The sequence below is a fragment of the Gasterosteus aculeatus genome, chromosome 8 (assembly GCF_964276395.1).
Source record: "Gasterosteus aculeatus chromosome 8, fGasAcu3.hap1.1, whole genome shotgun sequence".
In the NCBI taxonomy this organism is placed as follows: Eukaryota; Metazoa; Chordata; class Actinopteri; order Perciformes; family Gasterosteidae; genus Gasterosteus; species Gasterosteus aculeatus.
In genome coordinates this window covers 10,695,479-10,718,229 of record NC_135695.1, presented here as the reverse complement: position 1 = coordinate 10,718,229, position 22,751 = coordinate 10,695,479, and the positions used below count along the sequence as shown (strand labels likewise).

Genomic DNA, 22,751 nt, shown 5'->3' with positions numbered 1-22,751 from the left:
CGAAGAAAAAACTTTTTTGTGAGCTCAAAGAGACGTTTTTCCACAAGGTGCTAAAAAAAAAAAATACCAATCTCGAGGGCCACCTAGAGTTTAATCTGCAGGAAAAATGTTAAACTTCTGGAAAGTGCCTTCAACCCCAAAACCAATCTTAGGTATGCAGAAATGGTCTTGGTTACGGAAAACTGGCCAAAACAAACAGAGGTGGAAAAATACTGAGGAATCTTAAATACTTGTCCGACAAACTTCAATCTGTGAGTCCCAAACATTTCAACCTTTACTATCTCATGCTTCCCAGCAAGGGTTGTCCCTCACAGGGCAGTGCTGTGTTTTCCAAAGTGGCTCCCTCTTAATCTCTTTAAATCCTTTGTTGATTACTAACATGAACATACAGGATTCCTGAGTGTAGCAAGATTACAGAAAATAAACCTGCGAATCAGCAGGACAAACATGTTAATATAACACAGGGATTATTATAACACCACTATGCAATAGTTTTGTTAAGGAGAAAACAATAATTCAAATGGTGTCCTACTGAGTGTAATGTGTGAGTAGCTTTTCCACCACTCATTTAGGCTTTTTTTTGTCAGATAAGGGGCAATTAAAGGTCCTTAGACATGTATGTATCTGCAAGACATTTACCTCAACATGGACCGTGTCTGAGATTTTACATGCAGCTCATTTGACGCCAGCAGCGAACATATTGTCATGAGGTGTGTAAAACGAGAGAGAGACGTGGTTGTGAAAAAGAGAAGTGGGCACATTTGTCTTGGCATGCATTCCCCCTGTGTGTGTGTGTGTGTGTGTGTGTGTGTGTGTGTGTTCACTCACGCGTCAACACACACTCACGTTGTCCTCCTCAAAACCGCTGATTTAATACAGCGATGTGGTTTTAACAAGTGTGTGACAATATGACTCCCACCATCAACTGTACCACTAGCACCACTTCTACTCCATTCGCACCCTCTTCTTTCTGTCCTCCTTTCTCTACAAACTGCTCACAAGTCTCCCTCCATTGTGCAGCCGTGTCTCACCAAATCACAGCACTGCAAAACGTCCAACAGGATGTTCCGAACGAAACTAAACATCAAGACAGTATTAAGGACTTTTTTTTACCTCTTTTTCTCCCATCCACTCACTTCTCTACTCCACTGCTCATGGGAGCGCTCAGATATATATAAAAAACTGTTTTTATTTCAAAAATCTGTACGCACAACAGTTATATGACACCTCAACAATTAAACTGACTGCATCAAGAACAAAAAGTAATTTATATATATATATATATATACCGTAAATCCCGGACTATAAGCCGCTACTTTTTTCCCACGCTTTGAACCCTGCGGCTTATACAGCGGTGCGGCTAATGTATCATTTTTTTACGGGCTAATGGTGCGTTCACACCAAAAGCGAAGTGAATCATTCGCGTGAGTAGATGCCATGTAAAGTGGATGCTCCGCTCGTCATCACCGCCGTGCTGCTGCCACAGCGTCATTATTAAACGTTATTAAACCGGTCATCAGACCGGCTGCTGGTCCGCCTGAAGCAGCGCTGGAAGCCACAGTCAACCAGACGCACTTCCTGGAGGAGTCGGTGAAATTCAAGCTGTGTGCGGCGACGGATGATGTCATGAACCCGAACACAACGCCGTTTGCGGTTCCGACGCTAGCCGGCCATTATGCTAGCTTGTTTACTGCCGGGTAAACCCTCCGGTTTTTATCTCACAGCCCACACTCGCCGGGGTTCAGACTGCCTGAACAGTATCCAAACCTTTAAGGTCAACTTGGCTAGCAAGGCTAATACAATTAGCACCGCTGAGTCGCTCGATGGAGAAGAGCCAATGGCGGATACGCCGAACAACATTGACAATGAGCCCGTTTTAGGTTCACAGAGAGTCAAAGCACAGTCTTCACCTCTGCAAGTTACGGGCAACCAATCTGGCTGTCGGAGACGGACACAGAGCGGCTGCGCGTAAACCTTCCATTAATGTATCAATAGTGAGACGTTGGAGACGGCAAGGTGAAGAACTCTGCGTCACTATAGACCGGTGCGGCTTATATATGTACACATCTTTTTTTTTCGTTCCAAATGTATGCGGTGCGGCTTATATTCAGGTGCGCGCCATAGTCCGGAATTTACGGTACATTGGATGAGAACAGACCCACTCTTTAGAGACGCCATGTCTTGTCCGAGGCGGGGAGGTCACATGAACGGATTCATTTCTATCACTGTTTCATTAGTCGAGTTGGTGAAAAAGAAAATTGTGTTTGGAATTGTGGGCCTCCCCGCTTCATTAGCTGACGTAATAACTGACCATGGAGCAGTGGGGGGGCAGAAGAAAGAGACGGCAGATGGCGAGGAGGAGGAGAGAGACGTCCTGCCGATGACTGAGCAACAAACCTGCTTTGTGTGTGGTTGTCTCGTGGCGAGTGTAGCGGTATTCTGCACCGGGAGCCTTGTGGAACTCAAACCATTGCTGCGGACTGTCCCTTTAATGTGGCAGACGACTAAATGCTCCCCTGTCATCAGCGCGCAGTGGCTTTGTACAATCAAACACTCACGCGCAGGCACAGAAACGCAAACACACGCTCACCCCACACAACCGCAACGCACACAAAGTTACACATGTTCCGCACGAGTTCTACAATACCGTTTCATCTCAACAGCCACATTGTCTTTCTCTATTTGAATATACGGCATGTCTATATTCAATGGCATACACAAGCACAAGACAACCTGTACGAGGCCGTCTGGCTCTCAGCAAGACACAGTTACAGAAACCCGAGTGGCTGCACAGCTAACTAAACACAGCGAGTAGAAACACTCTTGCCAGCAACGACTAAAGGTGAATTTCATTAAAGTTTGGACAACCTCCAACAGAGGAGGAGGTAGAGGAGAGGAAGCGAAGAAAGCCAAACGTATAAAGTGTATCAAAGAAAGACAAAAGAGGAATGAAAGAAGGGCCCCCGGGGAAAATGAGTCCCGTACACTATCATCACCCCAGATTTCAGCCCAATAAGGAGCCTTTTGTCAGGATGATAACTTCCTGCTACTGATGCACACTGATAGAGCCGCAGTACCTGAAAGCGGTCTGCGTGGCCAATCAAAACCTTTCCTCGCCTGCAGACAAAACAGGTGGCACAATCACCATCCATCAATCAGATAAGAAACAGATGTTAGTCATGGGCCGGGACTCAAACGGACACACACACATACACAGATGCACACTAGTATGAATACAGCATGTCTGCGGAAAAACAAAGCTGTCCCTATGATTTGTTTGGAAACAACAAACTCATTGTATTTATGACCTTTTTAAACAGCCTTGATTGGTCACCATAATCATTATCTTGACTAAACTACAGTCTTGGTTCTTGCCTGTGTGTTTTACGATGCCTGTTTTTGTGCACACAGGATCTGCTGTGGGACGGATGTTGTGGGAGACTTGGCTTTGCAAGACAGGAATTAAACAAACCACAAGAAATGAAAGGTCAAGTTCAATAAAATCTCTTGTTTAAGGACCTTCCAAGTCAGGGTATCTTTGCGGGAGAATAGGCGGATGTCGGTCCTCCAAGCCCGGGAAAGAAAACTGAGCCGAGGGGGTGAGATTTGAGACCATTTCAGATCCAATTGAATTGTTCCCGGCGTGCTGACAGGAGAACAGCTGGGCATCTCCAGGAGATGCAGCCTTCCCTTCCACAAAATAAAAAAAATCGTGTTCTCCACCCTTGCGCGCTCACAGACTTTGAGGCGTGCTCCCGCCAACTCCGTGAGGCTTTAGTGTCGTGCCATTGTCAATTCGCTGAGTGTTTGCGCCCTTTATGAACCCTTTCCGTAAGTCAGCGTTTCCATGAGTCAGCATGCTTAATCAGGGAAATGGTTCATAACGGGCTCCCCCCCCCTTGTTCCCTCCGCTCTGAATCTGCCAATTCGCTTGTTGCTCCCTCACAGGGAGCTAAACACTCGACAACATCCCCACTGTTTGCCGTCTTGGCTCCTAAATGGTGGAATGAGCTGCCCGATGACATCAGGAAGCTTAGACGGCTTCCGACGCAAACGGAAAACACACCTCCGCTGACTATACCTGGACTAGTTAGCACTTTGTGAAATGTTGTCGTCCAAGCAATTAGGACTAAGAAAACGTAAAACATTATTACATGATTACACAACATTTAATAGGTGACTTCAGTCAAGTCCCCGAGGGTCCGTAGTTGTTCCAGTTTATTTTTCTTTGACCAGGTGAAGTTAATCTAACTGGTTCTCAAATAATCTTTCTACCAGCTCGTCATACCTAGAAGATATCGTTGGACTGTGAGACTCCTATCGACCTTGAGCACTTTGCACATTTGCAAACAGATAAAGATGGTTAATTTTTTGATGTGTTTATGTGCGCGTTACGGCTTCACCACGCACCCTGCGTTCCTTCAAAGCGTTGGATGTGTACATCCTCAAATATGTCGTAATCAGTGTGTGGGACGTTATATTGTAATGTCAGGTGAGGTCAGCAGCAAACCGCAAACCACATTCACGTAACAACTGTGTCATTTTTTGTATATTGTTGAATTTCATTTCAGACGTGTTGGGGGGGTCACAGTTCAACGCACAATGTGTTAATTACACTGATAAAACATCATTCATTGCTTTAAACAGATGGTGTCACAGCGATTGTAGTTTTGCTGTGTGCTTGAGTGTGTTTACATGTAACTTTACCGTCACTAGAGCCGTTCCATGAAGTGGCAGCTATCACACTGGGGTCTTGGGGAGACTCAGACCCTGTAAACAGAGGAAATGGTGGACACTATTAGTATGCTAATCTCTCACCACCACTCTCAATGGCTATTTCTCTAGATCGATCGGAAATCTAGAAATAAAGAATAAATGTAGAAAGGCAAGTGAGCCTTCTCAAGTACAGATTAAAACACGGAAATGTGACAGGCCGCCAATTTATTGGGAATTTGAACCTTACAAAAACTTCAAAAGTGGTGAACTTGATAATAGTTCAACTGGCAAATGCAAATATCTCCTAACACGTAACTACAACAATAGACGCGCTGCACTCGCCAAAACCTTCTGCACCAATGGAATGTACCGAAAAATAAAACAACAAGAGCTGGATGTGCTCTTCATCCAAGACAAGCAAAAAATGAATGACTGGTAAACATCTGGCTCAAATGATAATACTCATGAAATAAAAACATTTGAAGCCACACCCCAATGTAAAACACCGCACACAGACACACACGGCTTTAAGAGTTTTCAATCTTAAACCAGGTGATGGCATTGCACATCCGCTGGTGTAGATGAAACGGTTGTAATGTGTAGCGGGGAGTCTATCAGCGAGCCATGTGGACCTAATGCTGTGTTATTACCAGCTGACGACAGAGCAGGCCTCTGCTTTTCATTACAGGGGAAAGGAGACAGAAAATGGGCTCCGATGTGCACGGCCACGGGTCAAGAGGTGATTCCTGTCAAAGGAAAAAGCTTAAATGTGTAGGCTTGACCTGCATGGGACCGGATGTAGTTTTATCTTTACTGACAAACATGCATGTGGTATTCCAGAGCTACGATGAGTTCTGCTTTCCAGGCTGACATAATGTGTGTGTGTGTGTGTGTTTTGCTTGGTGCAGGCTGGGACAGTTTAACATGCCTAAATTCAAGCATGCTCACCGACTCAACTGTACACACTAAAAACGTAAACATATGCTCCCATACATGTACTATCCTTGTTCTTAAAAAGGAACCCAATAAAACAGTCTATTTGTGAATTCACAACTTTAAAGACATTATTGCTACGTGTGTCACATGCAGGGTGGCGATCAAGGAGAAAGCCTGCAGTGGAACGAGACCAGGCGCCCGACGCAGGGTCGTTTTTAATTGGGTGATAATGTGTTGTTTCACACGTGCTGTTTTAGGACGTAATGACCGTGTGGCGGTGCTTGTGAAATCTGCTGCGTTAATGAGCAGCTCTTTAGGCCGCCGCACCTGTTTTGTGAAGGATTCCGAGAGCTTGGGGTCACAGCAGCAGGCGGGCAGCTTTATGAGGGTCAAGATTCTCACAGATCTGTAGCAACACCGGGGGGCTGATCTATAACAAACGTAGGTGTGTTTATCATCGTTTTTATAAGTAACAGCTAAAAATCTCTGTTAGTTATATTGTTTCATATGTTTCTGAGATGCGTTAAAAGACCAAAAATGACTGTGGTTTGTTGCTGGAGGAAGATGACTGTTACTTCTGGGCCCCAAAGTGAGTCTAAATTGTCTCTGTGCTCTGGGCTGATGGGTCTTAAAGACACACAGGGCTCTGTAGTTTGCAAAGGAGACAGAGGAGAAGGGACGTCGCAGCTCACTGGATCCGTTAACACAGAGCTAGCCAAGTGCAGCCAGGTGAAAGTTCAATAGAGGGGCTGGACACGGTAATACAAGGAAGGGGAAGGAGGAGGGAAGCCGGTACCATCAAGCTGTTTAGAGAACAGTATGGAGTAGCCATACATTTAAGGAATATGCTATTTTCAAAACCAGCTACATTTCGGAATGTTGAATTTGGGAAATTTTGACCTTAGACTATGCAGGCCCAGCTCAGCTTGACCCTGGATGCAGCTAGAAACGTAAACGCAAAGATAAAAACGTGTGTGTGTGTGTGGAGCGGGGGGGTGATCATAGGGAATTCACTATTTTATTCAACGTTCATGTTTTTGTTGCTCAGTGAAATAATAATTCTTCTCACAAATGGATTGAGTCAAAAATGTAAATAAAAAACAAAGTATTAGAAATGTTTGCATCCACGTCTGCTTCTGACATAACAAAATGTTGTTTGTCATATATGACGCGGTAAATACATTCTAGTAAATACATACTAGTTTATTCCATTAATTCCCAATAATATTTCCGTAAATTCCAATGGAAAGTTTCCAGCTTTGAATATTCCCAAAATGTACCAACGCTAGTATGTCTTCCCTTACAGGAAAAACGTTTCATAGTATCACTTGCATATGATTTTCATTTCGTTTTCAGATAAGATAATTGTCTAACTAGACAAGAGGTCATTCCCTCATTTTTCTTCCAATTTTGCTCCATTTTATTGCTCCAGTATCCAGGTCACATCTGTTAGTTCTCTTTCATTGAGACAATCATCTGGAATATCTGGGATGAACTACAGAGTAATTTTGAGATTAGCTTTCTAATGTTCTCAGTCACAGAGGAAAGCAATTGTGAAAGGCCAATTTGTTAATGAGGGCCTAAAATAGGCCGCCATTAATGGTGCCTGTGCCAGGTTTGATGTTGCCGTTGTGGTTCTGGCCCTTGATTGGATGTTAACTGGATGGGTATATTACCACTGCCAGTATTAATCAAAAGGTGATCAAAGGTTTAGAGAATCATAGATAAAAGGAAGAAACGTTGAATTCCTTTTGTTCTGAGATGAAATACTCACCAACACTTATACAAAGTGTTGAGAAAGAGGTAGCATTTTTTTTTAAATTCAGAAACATGATCATTACATTAAAGTACATGTCATTTATGACACTTTTATCCAAAGCGACTTACATTGCATTTTTTGATTGCATCATCAAACTATGGAACTTTGTACCAGACTTTTGTGAATTTTAATGTTTCGCTGCAATTGGCTATTGAAAAAATCCCCACAGTCAGCTTCCCAGATCTATAAGTACCCTGATACCATCTCAGCCAATTGGTTTATATTAAAACAACATTCGTCTTAACTGTTAAAATCCTACATTTACAGTAATTTCCAAAGAAAAGCAATAAAACTTGGATTTTTGACACACGCACATATTTCCATAGCAGGTCAGTAGTGATATGTTGGATTGGGTATTCTGTGTGTTTTACAAACTGCAATGCTGAATAAGTTTCCCTTCTTGGCGGGCATTGCATATTTCTTAGAGGTGACCGTCTTGGATCCTCTGCTTCCATTTGCAATAGTGTGTCACTCAATTGTTACTGTAACACATAGTACGTTAGTCAAATAAAAGGACATCACATCTCCACTCAGAAAGCTCCACAGGAGCAGCCTCTGATCCTCATCCAGCTGCATTTGACTTACGATGATAAAAATCATGCAGGGAAGTAGGCTTCAATGAAGCTTTGAGAACTTTGTGTGACCTTACTGTGACAGCAGCATACGGGAATTAGTGTGGAACTTCAAACTCATGGGAATGGGAAGGTAAAGGAGGAATTGAGAACGAGGGGGCCTAAGAGGGTGAAGCTCAACCAAATCAAAAATGTTCAATGTGAGTGGTTATGCGTAGCAACTAATGTGCTGTTATATGGTCTGGGGGCTTTGTTTGGAGCCAGGGTGGTTAGTGTGGTGAGTGAGAATGATGTATGATATCATCCGCTCAGCAATTAGGGCCACTTCCAAGGTCCTCTTCCATCCCTATTAGCTAGAAAGCTGACCCAACTCTGGGGTCATCTGGAAGAACAGTAAACCCACCATCTTTACAGCACAGTCACGTGCTATTTCAGTCTTTCTTTCTCCATCTTATTTTCTTAATTTATCTACTAATTTGTCAAACGGGTTTTGAAAATGACATTTGAAAATGAGCAGAACAAGTGAGCAGAAATCCCTGAGCAGAAATCCCTGTTTCCAACAAGTGTTGGAAACAGGGATTTGAGAAAATAAAGATGATTTCAAGACAAGAGAAAAAGAGAAGCAGAGCGTGAGAAGAAAAGTGAGACTAAGGAGAGAAGAAGACCTGGAAAAAGACGAGAAGAAGATTTGGAAAATGTAAAAATGCTGAAAAAAATGAAAAATCTTTTGCTTTCATAGTAAAGTGAAGGTGCTTATTTATAAAATTGTCTTTTTGTGAAGTGGGCTTCTGTCTAGGGCTGTCACAATATCAAATTTTTGTTGTGCGATTATTGCACCAACATTTATTGCGATATTATTGCAATTTCTAGACCATTTAATGCCACTGATAACAAAGACCATATAATAGCACAGCAATAAAAGTACACTATTTCAAAGAACATAGAACGTTTTATTTGTCAGAATGGTTCGACATTAGAATCGGAATGTGAAAAAATATATCCTATACAAATAAAATAATAAGTGCAAGGGACACGGGGCGCGGGCTTGGTGCGATGCGGGAGGGTTCCAGAAATTGTGTCCAGCGGAAAGGCGCGCCGCGGCAGCCGGGGGGTTTAACGCGCGGCTGCAGGGAGAGACAGGGAGAGACGGGGCGGCCCGGTGCCGCTAATAATCGGCCGGCCCCAGAGAAACACAGGACGGCGGTCCGGGGACGGGGTTCCCCCCGCCCTAAGAGGCGAACGAGCAGTCCGGAGGAACCGACACTAGTTCAGGTTAAAGACCGAGCGGGGTGGTTGTTGTTTTAGGTGAGATTTTAGCTTAGTTGGGTTCACTGCTTCTCTTCACATGTCGGTGTCTGCTCTGCGTCTGTGCGCGCGCTGCACAAGCCGCTTTCCACAAGCGATCAACTTAAATGTTGGGGACGATTTATCGTAATATGTAAAATTAATATCGCAGCACCGAAAATTATTGCACGCGATTTCAGAGAGTGTGGCCTAATGGCACATCATCCAAGATCCTAAATAATAAACTCCAGTACATCCCAAACTCTGCTGCTCGACTGCTCACCCACTCACACCCACCACATCACCCCTGTTCTATGGAAACTCCACTGGCTCCCCATCCAACAACGGATCCAAAACAAAATCCTTCTCCTCACTCACAAAGCGCTCCATAATCAGGCCCCCTCCTAGCTCACCAACCTGCTCCACCATCACCATCCATCCCGTCGGATCTCTCCTCTGACACCAACTTGATAGATTACTAGAGCCTTCTCCATAGCTGACCCCCCCTCTGGAACGCTCTCCACTAACTCAACACAAATCAAAACCCATCTCTTCAGAACAGCTTTTAATGTATGACTGTGTGTTCTGCGTGTGTTCGCTATTTGCTTGGTTTTATTTATTTACAGCTTAGCTTTTAGGATACTTTTAAATGTTTTATGTAAAGTGACTTTGAGCATTTGGAAAAGCCCTATATAAATTAAATGTATTGTTATTATTAGATGTAAAGCCTGTTTTGTTTGAAAAAAGTGCAATTGACAATTATAAATGAAATATTTAATAAAGGCTCATGATTGAGTCCTTGCTTTTCATTATTATTGAAAATAATATAACTATTCCAGCCACCTTGTATTTCAAGGTGGCTTCTTAATACACTCACCCTGGTGAAACCAAACGACAGGTACAGCGAGATATTTGCTCCCTTGCGAAACGTGAACATCCTCGCTTTAATCTTTTTGTGGGGGAGTTTGGTTTGTTTATTAGGTGTTTTTTTCTTCTGCCGGTGTCTCGCCGGTCGGCGTCCTAGGACGCCATGGTAAATGGGAAAATCTGTCCCACCTCACGCAAACGCCTTGGGATCCCCCAGTAGATGTGGCCCGGGAAAGGGAAGTTTGGGGTCCCCTGCTGGAGCTGTTGCCCCCGCGACCCGACCCCGGATAAGCGGTTGAAAATGGATGGCTGGTTTCATAGCTAAGATCAAAGTGTTGTACAGCGAGGTTGAGAGTGTGCTGATAAACGGTAGTCTGTGTGCTCCTTTTAGGGTGCGTAGAGGGGTCCGGCAGGGTTGTGCTCTGTCCGACATGCGGACTATGCACTCTCCCTGGAACCCCTTCTCAGCAGAATCAGCTCTAGCCTGGAGGGCCTAGTTTTAGTAAGAACATGACACACATGCATTGTGGAGGATTTTAGCAAGACATCTGCAGCAAGGATGAACTGGAAGAAAAGTGAAGCCCTCGCTGTCGGTGAATGGCGTGGCGGTCTCCCAGTTCTTCCCCAAAGATTATTGTGTAGAAAAGATGGTTTTAAATACCTGGGGATCTATCTGGGACAAAGAGACATGGTCCAAAAGAACTGGGAGGGCTTCACAGAGAAGATAGAGGGAAAACTTGCCAAATGGAAATGGATGCTCCCTCAGATGTCTTTTATAGGTAGAGTGTTGGTTTTAAACAATCTCATCGCATCTCAATTGTAGCACCGCTTAACCTGCCTAGACCCTCCCTCGGGTTTCAAGCCCAAATACAGGGAAAGATGGTGGATTTCTTTTGGAAGGGTCTACACTGGGTGCCACAAGGGGTGCTGTTTTTAGCCAGAGATGAGGGGGGACAGGGCCTCGTCCACTTTTAGGTTACAGTTTTTGAAAAGATACCTCACATGTCCGGAGGGTTTAGTGTGGCGAGATGTGGCCAGTTGCATCCTCAGACGTACAGACAACCTGGGGCTGGATACTGCTCTGTTTTTAATGGATCCCAATATTTTAAATATAAAAGGGCTGCCTCCGTTTTATATAGCTGTTTTTAAGTCTTTGGCCCTTTTTATTTAAAAAAGGTGTCCACTGTCTAACTCTTTGTACTGGTTTTTGAGAGAACCATTGATTTGCAGGGCCAAGCTGGACGTCAGCAGCAGCGTCACCCCTGGCCTGACGGGGACGCTGCGAAAAACTAAAACATTGTGCCTGCAGCAGCTGGTGGACGCAGTGGGACCGACGCCGAGTGATGCCCCGGCCCTGGGCTGTCTGAAATTCAGCTTCTTCTGTATTTTCAGCAGTTCTTTAAAATAATACAGGCATAAAAAAGCCGAAATTAACAGCAATGTTTTAATATTCATTTCTGTATTTTTTTGCAATTTTTCAAATTCATTTCAGTTGTTTTCATTTCTGATTTTTCAGCAAATCTATTGAAATTCCTTTCAGCTTCTCCCATTTCTGTATTTCCAGCAATTTCAAAGTAATTTCAGGTTTTTAAATATCTGTAATTTCAGCAAATGTATTAAAATTCCCTTCAAATTTCTGTATTTTGAGCTAATTTCTGAAGTTCATTTCAGCTTTCAGCATTCCAACGCATTTTCAGCAGGAAATGCATGTTCTAGTTTGAATTGATCTCACCGATGGTGGTGCAGTCTTCACACTTCAGGTGGTCCTCGATAGACCCACGATGAAGCACGCCATTCCCTCATAGAGGGGCAGCTTGTCGCAGCCTTTGGAGGGCGGGAGGTCTACAGCTCCGACCGATGGTCGCAAGGCAACACGCGATAAGCTGAAATATGTCTCAATATTAGAGAATTAGCTCGTTTAAGCTTAGCTACCAGAGTAGCTACTTGCATAGCGAGAAGATGACACCGGCACGTGACGGGAGGTCATCCGGGGTCACAGGTGACTTTGTTGGTATAAAGACTCAACCTGTGCATGCGCAAGACAAAAGATAATCCAGAGTGAAGCACTGCCTCTGGTGGTCAGTAAGGAGGAAATAGAACTCCACCTGTGTGTGCAGCTGTTTGTTCCCAGGCTCTACTGGAGCCTATAGAGGAATAAAAGCAGGCCCAGTTCAGGGACTGAGTGTGCACCTGATACCTTATAAGATCACACAGAGAGAGAGATGAGCGGAAGCTAAATGACAAAGCCAGTTTTAGGTCAGACCAACAAAAAACAAAACCAAGAAATAAGAAGTTTTAAGAGACTAATTTTCCTAAATGAAAAACATTTGAACAGAGCTGAGCCGGATGGAACTTTTTATGCAACGTATACTACATGCTTTGGAAAGATGCATACTATTTTGAATTATAATTTGGCAAGACCAGGACATTCTTCATAAATGTTTGAGGGATCTTTGGCTGTTTGTGTTGAACTTGACAGTTATTTAAATGGTTAGCAGACACTATGGAGCGCGATCAAGCTGACTTGCGCGTATGTTGATCGTTCTCCGTTCTTGGCTTAGTAAAAAAGTCTTACTAAATATTTGTACACTACACGCTGATATAAATGAAATGTAGACGAATCGTAGCATGGGCCATGACATTAAATCTGAACCCCTGACCACATTAGAAGGTTTCAAACTGCAGGAAAAAAAAACGGAAATTTGAGCACACTAAGAATAAAGCTGACACAGACCAACACGAGCTGAGAAGGTTCCTTTAAACAGCACCTTGCCGCTTCACAGCAAATTATCTCACAGCGGCTGACACCAGCAACTGTCACTACCCAGCATTCCTCAGTCCATGGTGGTGAGCACGCGGACATCCTGAGGACAGACACCGAATCCTTACAACTCAACTGAGTGGAAAATGATCTTTTACATAGATGCATCGATGGGGAACTTCTTATCCACGTAGTTATAATCTCAACCAGTAATTTAACATCATCTCCACCACCACCCGGTCCAACCACACCCAACACAACCCTCGCTCACACGGCCAAATTGGGTAGCGTTGATCACGTGACCTTTACACCTCACACAAAAGGCACCAGGGCTGGCACAAGTCAATGCGGCTTTCTATTACATTTCAGTAGAAGCATATCAAAATTATTAAGTAATGGGTTAAAGAAAATTGTGATTAAATACTAAATGTGTGAATGTAAATGTGAATGGTTGTATGTTAGCCCAGGTTGTACCCCGCCTCTCTCGCCAAGTTGGCTGGGATAGACTCCACCCCTAGACCCTGTGGGGGGGGGGGGGGGGGGGGGGGGGTGCAGGGTAAGCGGTTTGCAGATGGATGGAGGGATGTTGTGAATGAGCATACATACATCTAAAATGTACAAAAGAATATGATACAGTGATATTAATTTCAGCGCTTGCGTCGTCTAATGAATCTCACATTACGTTAAGCTACAGTACATCTTACACATTTGTCTGTTTCATCATGACAGGAACAGCCTCGTGGAGTGACTTCCGCCTGTGCGAATGGCAATAAGCAGGTGTTTCCCGGTCCAACAGGCTGATGCACAAGCCTCTGCAATGGAAACCATGCTGATGTTAGGCCTGGTGAGCCCATTTTGGGCGCAGCTCGCCTCGGGATCCGGTTACTGGCAGAGCAAGCAGAGAACCTTGCAGCTCATCCGTTTTCACCTGACAGCTCCAGTGTGGAAGCGCTCAGCATTCTGTTAAACCTAATCACCTCTAATTAGATAGAGCGAGCCACGGGACCGCGGCGGTATCTGCAGAGGTAGCGGTCTGTCAGTGGAATGTGGATAGAGTCATCACACCTGCACGTAAGTGTGTCACACAGTGGATTTGCTACTTCAGTGTTTTGTAAACATGAACATGGCGTTTTTTAGTGACAACATTATGTGCACGATGAGGTCTCTTCGTGTCATGGGCTCAGGTGTGGAATGTAGGAGACATACCGCCAAATTTATTCAGCGTGTCTGTGTGTGTGTGTGTCTATGTGTGTGTTTGTGTGTGTGGTGACATGAATGCAGCCACGACATGACTTTTTCTGTAAACAGTGTATCATGTGTGCCAACAGTGTGAATGGTGCGGGTAAGACACACGCCATGTTGCGTGTCTGCCTGTGCTTGTGAGTTGGACAAAAACCTGTGTGTTGTGTGTGTGTGTGTGTGTGTGTGTGTGTGTGTGTGTGTGTGTGTGTGTGTGTCATCAGCTGCAGGCAGGGACACACACTCACTCCATAAGCCCCCTGCCAACATTCCTAAATTCTTTGAGGATGATAAATTCAAAAGGAGAGATGGAATCTGGGGATACCAGGATAATGCCGCTGGCTTTCTAACGTGACTCAGATTTAGACATCATGTGACTACAGTTGAGCGGTTTCTTTTTTTACGTCTGTATTTCCTCACTTGGAGGGCTGACTCAAGAGAATATATAAACGAGACACTGATGCAAATTAATGCAACATAAAGTGTGGTCATCTGAAGCTAAAGAAATTTGATTTATAGTACAAGTCCAACATTCTCATTGAATGAGAAGGTGTGTCCAGTATTTTGTACTGGTACTGTAAATTAAGCACAGTTATAATTTAGAAAAATGAATCCAGAAAGTCTTCCATTAAGCCATTGTCATGATTGATTCCAAGGCATGAATGAATTCACGCACAAAAATGTAAATACTGCCATTTGGTACAACACATCTGAATGACATGTTTTCATTCATATAATATAATAGGGGTTAAAATAAGAGGAGGGGATATACTGTAGAGACTTAGACAAGGACAGATGAAAGCGAGAAAGGAACACCATGTTAACGAGAACCATTCATTTGAGATATCAAGTTATTTTATTCTTTGGTTTTACAGCTCTATATTGGAGGTCTGGGATAGCGGCAGAGAACCTCGGGGCCATGTCAGCACGCTTCCCGTCAATCTCACCAATGCTCTAAGGGGAACCTCTCCTTGTCCACAGTTAAGAAAATAAGCCCCAGCATTCCTCCACTTGTTTAGACAAAAAAGTAGTCGGCTAATGAGGAAGACAGGCGGAGGAAGAAGAAGAAAGAGAAGAGGGAGAGAGCCGTGTACGAGAGAAATTAAAGATTTGTGATTCCAAAGTAAGAGCTGAAAAAAAAAAGAGCCAGAGACAAACAAATGACATCTGAGCAGCCAAAACATTTTTTTCCACTACGGAAAGAAAAACGTTTCTACAGGCAGGGAGACAGCCGGTATCATCTGCAGATGACTGATTGCATGTTCAGTCAGATGCAAGACAAATTGTATGTCTTCACTCTTAATTAAGTTATAGTAATACCAAGATAGCGACTTTAAACAGCTACTAACTCAATATTTTTCCCAACAGAGGAGTTTTGAAAGATTTGCCGACCAACAATGGGAGTCTTGCTCAGTCAATTAAATGTGTATTTATATACCCACAAAAGGTAATTTTGAAATACGGTTTGAGCTTGCAGAAAATAAATGTGGATAAAATAAAACTGGTTATCTCAATATTCAATATTGAGATGACACTAACATGGTAAATTAACAACAAATATATAGTACAAGATGGAAAAAAAAGAATACAGCTTGTTAGACACGAGGGAAGATTTAGGTGGTTTCGGGGGCAAATCACTCTTTAATGAGAATAATTTGTCAAAAGGGATATGCTTCCACCCAAATAAGTGAAGAAACAGCTGGACCAAATAATGGTTGTGTGTGTGTGTGTGTGTGTGCGCGCGCTGTACAGAGAGGCTCCCTGATTATGACCTCTAATGTATGGAGGAGGAATGGCAGGGACACTTGCTCAGGATCTGACACTGGGGAAAAATATATAACAAGAACAAAACCGTAATAGAGAAGAGATGTCGAGTTGATGATGAAAATTGTGAAGAAGGAAACAGAATGTAAGATTTACAAACGGCCTGCTGGGAATAATGGGCAGAAGAATAACAAGTGATGAATAAAGGGGAAATGTTTGGCATGATGAGGAGAAGGAGATTCAAACAATAGAACACTCAGCTTGGAAACAATCTGAATGCTGATCTGAATTTTAATTTGATTTTTTGTTAGTATGTGGGGAGCGCTTTATTTAACTTCTCCTATAAAGCAGAAAAGTGGAAAAATAATATCTAAAATTGTATTAGCATTATGATACATGATTATTAAAGTGGGGAAAATACAAAAAGAAGTAAGAGAGAGAATCGAAATACGCCAGCAAGAGACAAAGACGATCACAGTTCCTCTCACCGGTGGTAATTTCCGTCTCATTTCACCAGACGACTGGTGCGGGGGCTGACTAAGCACGCCTTGTAAAGCATCCCGGCTTGCTTCTGCAAACAGAGTCTCGCCTCACCTCCCATAAACCCAGTTCTCTCAAACACACACTTCATAACTGATCCACCTCCACCCTCCAGACGATGGAAAGGAGGATAGGCAGATGGTGGTGCTGAGAAGAAAGAGGTGTTAGAGGACTAATACAGGCACAGGGATCTCTATCGTATGACCTCATTTCCTGTTCAGAATCTCCCCGTTTGCAGAGATGAAATCTGTTGGATCCCGTTGAGAGCAGGATCCCACTGTCTGCTGTGCGCCTTGATACGTTATTCCTGCTCCTTACTGTGCCGGACCTTTGAACCCGAGTCTCAGAGCCGAGTACTATGGCCCAGCCATGCGTTGTTATTAACAACGGAATGTAGTCAGACCGGAAGTCCGGGGGTTGCAATGGAGTGAGTTGGATGTGGGGTACATCCCCCCCGGCCCAGTTTTCTTTCAGCGCGTGAGTAACGCTGCACGGCGCACAATCCACTATCCACTCCCGATTGCATCGTTGCCGTGGACGTACAGGCAACAGTCAAACTGAGTTTGAGAAACGTGAGGAAACATTTCAAGTTGTAGGTGTCAGTGACTGGTGGATCAAGACGTTTTCTAGTCCATTCCTCACTATCCTTTTTTATGAGACTGCTGTGCAGGCAAGTTAAACAGAGAAGACCGAGGACTTTTAAACGCGTGGAGCTGTGTGAAGGCTCCTGTCATGAGCTAGACGTTGTGTGTATGTATGTGTTAGAATTGGCAGTAAGTCAGGGTACTATGGCCTTGATGAGGCGTCTCGTCCCCATCTACCAGTTGCTAAGTGAGGCAGGGAATTACGCTGCCATTTGAACGGGGCGTAATTGGGGACACATGCAGCCTTAAACCGCTCCTCCCTCCCTCCATCTTTAGGTCAAAGCAGCAGTAAGATCAAATGCTCCCCTCAGCGGAGCATTCCTCAATAAAACAACAAGGAGAGGGGAGTGGGGAGGAGGAGGGGGGGGTCGGTGAGAAAAAGGAGGAAAAAAAGGAAATCAAAAGAGATGGGGCGAGACGGGCAGAGAGGAGAAAAGCAGGAGGCCGAGGTGGAGACAGTGAGAGCATATGGAACATGTTTACAGGAGGATCGCTGGGCCCTGATGTTATCCTGGCGCTTCATTCAGAACTCGTCATCCAGTTGCAGTATCGTCTGTCCTTTTCCCCTCTCCTACCTTTACTTCATAGGGAATTCCCTTTTTCCGCGAGTCCGGCCCGGCCTCATGCAGCGTATATACCGCGTCTCTCTTCTGTACACATCGCGCAGCGTCCAAAGTGCGTTTCAAAGCAGAAAAGCCACGATGGGCTCAGGTCTGGTTCATGCCAACGTGAACAATCCTCCCTCCTCCTCAAACGGCAAAGAGAAACGAGGGCTGAGAAATGGGCTGCTAGGCTACCGAAAGTCAACGCACTTGAAATCCACAGAGGCGAAGCGTGGTCACAAAAATAGTTTGGATCAAAGCAACCGCTGTAAAACAGTATGGCCTCAGCGTAGGACAAAGGTGAAGGAATTTTTCCAGTTGTGTCCGAGACTTTGATGATGCAGTACGATTCTATTGACGGATGGACTTATCATTTCAAAAAGTAATTTCTGGTGCTGGCAAAAAAAATTGAGAGATAAAGTTGTGTAAAAATGTGCCGTTGCAAACCAGACTAAACAGCAGCAAGTGCAACAATGTGACTAATTTATGAGAATTTAGCATTTTCAAAAGCTAAGTAGAGCAATTACTGGGGAATCTGACCGGTGTTAACGACTTTGACAGCCCCGCTCTGTGAGAACGGAGCTCCTTCAAAGTGAACTCTCTTCATTCGCATTGCTCAGCATGTGGACCTTGTGTGAAATAGCAAAGGTGGCCATGGAGCACAGCGAGTTGGTACATTACTCTGTCATTTATTTCAAGTTGACCCCTTTGACTTACACAATGGTAAGTTACTATTAAAAATAATTCCGAGAAGAAAAAGAGCACTATGATGGCTGCTAAAATAACAATTTTGCTATAATGCAGGGCAACGCAATTGTAGCACTTAAAATTGTACTTATAATGGCTCTTATCTATAGCAAGTTGTACTTGTCGTCTTATTGGATGAAATTGCACTTTCTTGTGCCTTGTTCTTTTGAGTTTGTATCCCTATGGTTGAAATGCACTTGTTGTAAGTCGCTTTGCATAAAAGCGTCAGCTAAGTGTAATGTAATGTGATGAAATAAACAGTTGATCTCCAGACCAGGTGTAACCACGGGACGCAGTGAAATGACTGAGGGGCACATACAGAGACAGTCACACAAAAAGCTCAGATCCTTTATTCCCCATCTGCATGCACACACCCTAAGAGCCAACACATGCGTTCACACAAACAGAAAAACCCACACACCACACTGTATTGTCAGCCCTTAGATTTAAATCACTTGCAGGCGCAGTTTTCCTGCCCTCCGAATGCTTTATTAGTCCTCCTTTGTTTGACTCAAGTGTGATTAGAGCTTAGGCCCTTTTTAAACTTAACATTTTTTCATTACTCTGCCAGTCCATAAACAGGCATCCCAGAGGGACTACGTCATCCACACATGACCTACTTTCATGGTTTTTGGTAGAAAGGGCTATTCTGGTTGGCACTCTGGTAAGCGGGATGGTCTGTTCATCACTGTTACATGATGAAAAACCTCCTTAGATTTTTTTATTAAACATATAGGATTTCATGATTCTCTAAAAGCAATACTACACTTTAAGTCACGCTGGGCAGCGCGCATCTCGTGCGTTCTGGAGGTTGGACCACCGCTTTGATCTCTATATGGCAAGACATGGCAGATAGCACACACATTCATGGTCTTCAGAGCATGAATCATACAGCCTTAAGTCCGGATTTTTACACTCGCAGATCAATGTCCTTCAAAACACCCCATACAGTTACCAAAATATTTTGCATAAATGCAGTGCAGTCAGTTGTGATTTGCACATGAGGTATTTGCGACATCATCCAGGAATACCTGCAAAACCAATGACATCCCACTCAGCCATAACTCACTAAACCAAACAGGCTTTCGGTTTTACCTTGTAAACAGTGTTGGCATTGCCATTGTGAGCTAATTACAACGCTGAGGTTGACATTCAGTGTACCCACATAGAGCCGCTGGAGACTTCCTTCACTATTTAAATATTTGCTGCTCTCACAAACAAATGATTTCATGCTCATAAACACACCAATTTGCCTGCAAAGGTTTTTTCAATTTGATTTAAAATGGAGAGAAAAGGTCACAGATTCACACGGACGTGTCAATTAATCTTCATTAGGTTGAAGCAACAACCTCATGAAGCAACAACAAAAACCTCAGAGCCGTCCAGTTGGGACGAGAATCTAATATTTGTCAAGGTTACTGGAAGGACAAATCATTAAATATCCGGACCATTGGTGCTCTGTATATGTTCTCAGAGCAGATGACAAAAAAAACCAACTGATATCACCGGCACAATGGCAGCAACTGTACCATCCATGACCATCTGACCTTTCATTATAAGCACAGTGACAGTGAGGCATAGAGGAGAAAATGAGCTTTCACTCAGACTACGAGACTACAATAGACCTTTGTATCATCTCCTCTGTCGAGAGTAGGGGAGAGGAATTAGGTAGGCAGAGATGGACACGAAGTGACCTGGATGCTGTTAACAGATGGCATTCAACCAGTTGGGAGCCAGGAGGGAGTCACGCTGTTCCACTCGAATTCTGATGGGTGTCTAGAAAACGAAGCTTGTGTTTTCCCTCGGCCTTGAGCGACAGGGAATACGGTGAGTACAGGGATGAGAGGAGAGGCCTTTGATGGCCTCCAGTTCTTTGAAGCTTTCCAACAGTTGGGGAGGAGCGAGGAGAAAACGAGAGCAATAAACAGATGGTGAGATCCGCTGTATCAGCAATAAAGTTTTTTCAGTTAGGAGCTTTTAAGATAGTGCATCCCCCTCCCTGGGCGGCTAGTGAGATCACACATGCACAGTCTTGACCTTGAGTATCTTGCACTGACTCCTATTCTAACAGTGACTTTACATCACAGCCGCTTTTAATATGATGAATAGGTGAAAATGTTCAACAACCCTGAAATCTAACTCTACAAATAATAAACATGTGTGCATTAAACCTGATAACAGATCCTCTGCAGGGGTTTGAGTCAGCGGACTATAAATCCAGTTCACTCCAGGAGATCGCATCCCTCTCTGTTCTTTTGCTACACGTAACTGCTGATTTATATTCTAGCTTGGCTTGCTCCACTCAAATCTTTTCCAAGGATAACTGCAAAAATAATAAGCAAAGCTCATCAGTTCCATTTTGCATTTCGCCCTCAGATTGGATTTTTATGAAGTAAGTAATATCTGACGTGAATTCATTTGACTTGAAATATCTGTAAAGAAGTGAACATGAACAGTCACTAAACCCAAACAGTTTAGATGATTCATGTCCCAAAGGCAAACTCAGCTAAAACACATACGTACATGTAATCTATATGTACATGCTTTTTAAAGGAACCATGTAATACTGCAATCTGAAACACTGCAGGTGAAGGCCAAGCACTGCTGTTGGACTAAATTTTTTTCTTTTCCCAACCACCTTTTTATGTCTTATTTCATGTTTTATTTGAATGTCTACTGTGCAATAATCCACTTAAGAGGTCTCCTCTTTTTTCTTATTATTCCTTTATTGGACATTTATCTCATCTCATTTCAGAGAAGCAAGAGTGTCATTTAGGACGGCGGTCCAACATAAAGACAGCAGCATAGTTCTGAACGCAACAGCTCAGTCTCAATGTATGTTGTTCTCTTCAGCATCCTTGTCTGCTATCTGCGCTGCCGAATCCAGCTGTGTGTTGTTAATGTAGCTGTGCAGTGCAACAATAGTCCAGCGTCTTGAGTGAAAATCCTTCTGCAATTCAGTTCATATTTCAGCTTGGAATAAATATTTCTGTCAGAGATGCAAATTGCAAACGGAAACTTTGTAAAGGTCCGCGCTTTAAATGCAGACTAGCCAATATATCTTTCCATCAGCTTACATATATTTAAGTAAAACCCACCATTAACAAGGATTTATGAGTATGATCATATTATCTGACTTCCATTATTTTCCAAGTATTTCTTCATATAAAAAATAACTATCTACTTCATTAACAACTCGGCGCAACAAGAGCGGTCTCGCTGCCAAAGAAGAGTTCAAGGCGGACAAAGCGAACTGCTTTTCACTGCCCCAGTGGAGGATCTTCCCAAGCCTTCGGTTTGTTTGAGCGTTCAGTCTGGAAAAGCGCTCTGTGCTCGCGATGTTACGCTCCTCAGAAGCGCTGAAACCTCAGAGGCCTCCCACAGTGCACAGGGGCCAGAGTAGGCGCCTCGAGAACACCAGTGGTAACATTAACAATGTCGGACTCAAACCATCAACCCTCTAGTACTCTAAGACCAGTGTGATCAAGTCAAAACTACGATCAAATTGAATCAAGTCGTATGTAAAAAACAACAAAGAAAGAAACCAGAGTATTTGTCCTCCCCAACTGTAAAGTTGGATGAGAAACAATAAAACAACATTTTTTTCTACCACGCACAGCGGTTCCGCTGGTGGCACTTACATCAACGGACATAGAGCCCCCGCAGACTTATTACCCCCCTCTACCATATGATGTTGTGTATAATATTTTCCCCGCTGCTGAAGTATGCACGGACCTACAATGGAAAAGTAAGATTGCTTCCTTTGGAAATGTTGAGTCTTAACTGCATCCTTTTAGATATTAACGCACCGCACATTACGCCACTCTAAAAAAAACAAAAAAACATTACGGTTTCACAATTTTGGCAAAGTATGAGTTATTATGACATCCCTAATCAACACTGCATTTTCTTGAGTTGTCAGCGATTCTCAACCTGTGTTTTCTTTAAGGGCTCCTTGACAACATGTATAATATTGGTCCAAGTGAAGAGAAATAGGCCATAAAGTCAGAGAAAAGAACCAGTGTTCGTGTAAAAACAGCACTGCCTCTTTCTGCAAACACAATATGGTGAGCGGTAGAAAGTGCTCATAATGAGAGTGCTGCTGTAATCTACACCCAATCATTCACCTGCTCGTAACTCTTCATCCAGTAACATTAGAAGACCTGGGCCATTTAAAAGCTAAGCCCTGATCTCACTATTTATGTGTCTTTGCCAAAGCCAGATGCTACGAGGTCCTAAAAAAGGCCTTGGCTTCCTTTA

The 22,751-nt window shown here is 43.6% G+C and overlaps 1 protein-coding gene across 2 annotated transcripts in view; it reads right to left on the bottom strand.

Annotated features, from left to right (window-relative positions):
• Window positions 1-22,751, bottom strand: part of ror1 (receptor tyrosine kinase-like orphan receptor 1) — a 97,567-nt gene that overhangs the window by 27,857 nt on the left and 46,959 nt on the right. The window contains exon 2 of one of the 2 annotated variants that reach the window (XM_040184731.2): window positions 4,708-4,770. The exons of the other annotated variant lie outside the window; for it this stretch is intronic. Coding sequence (XP_040040665.2) covers window positions 4,708-4,770 — 63 coding nt within the window. The remainder of the gene's footprint in view (window positions 1-4,707; window positions 4,771-22,751) is intronic. 2 annotated transcript variants of the gene reach the window in all.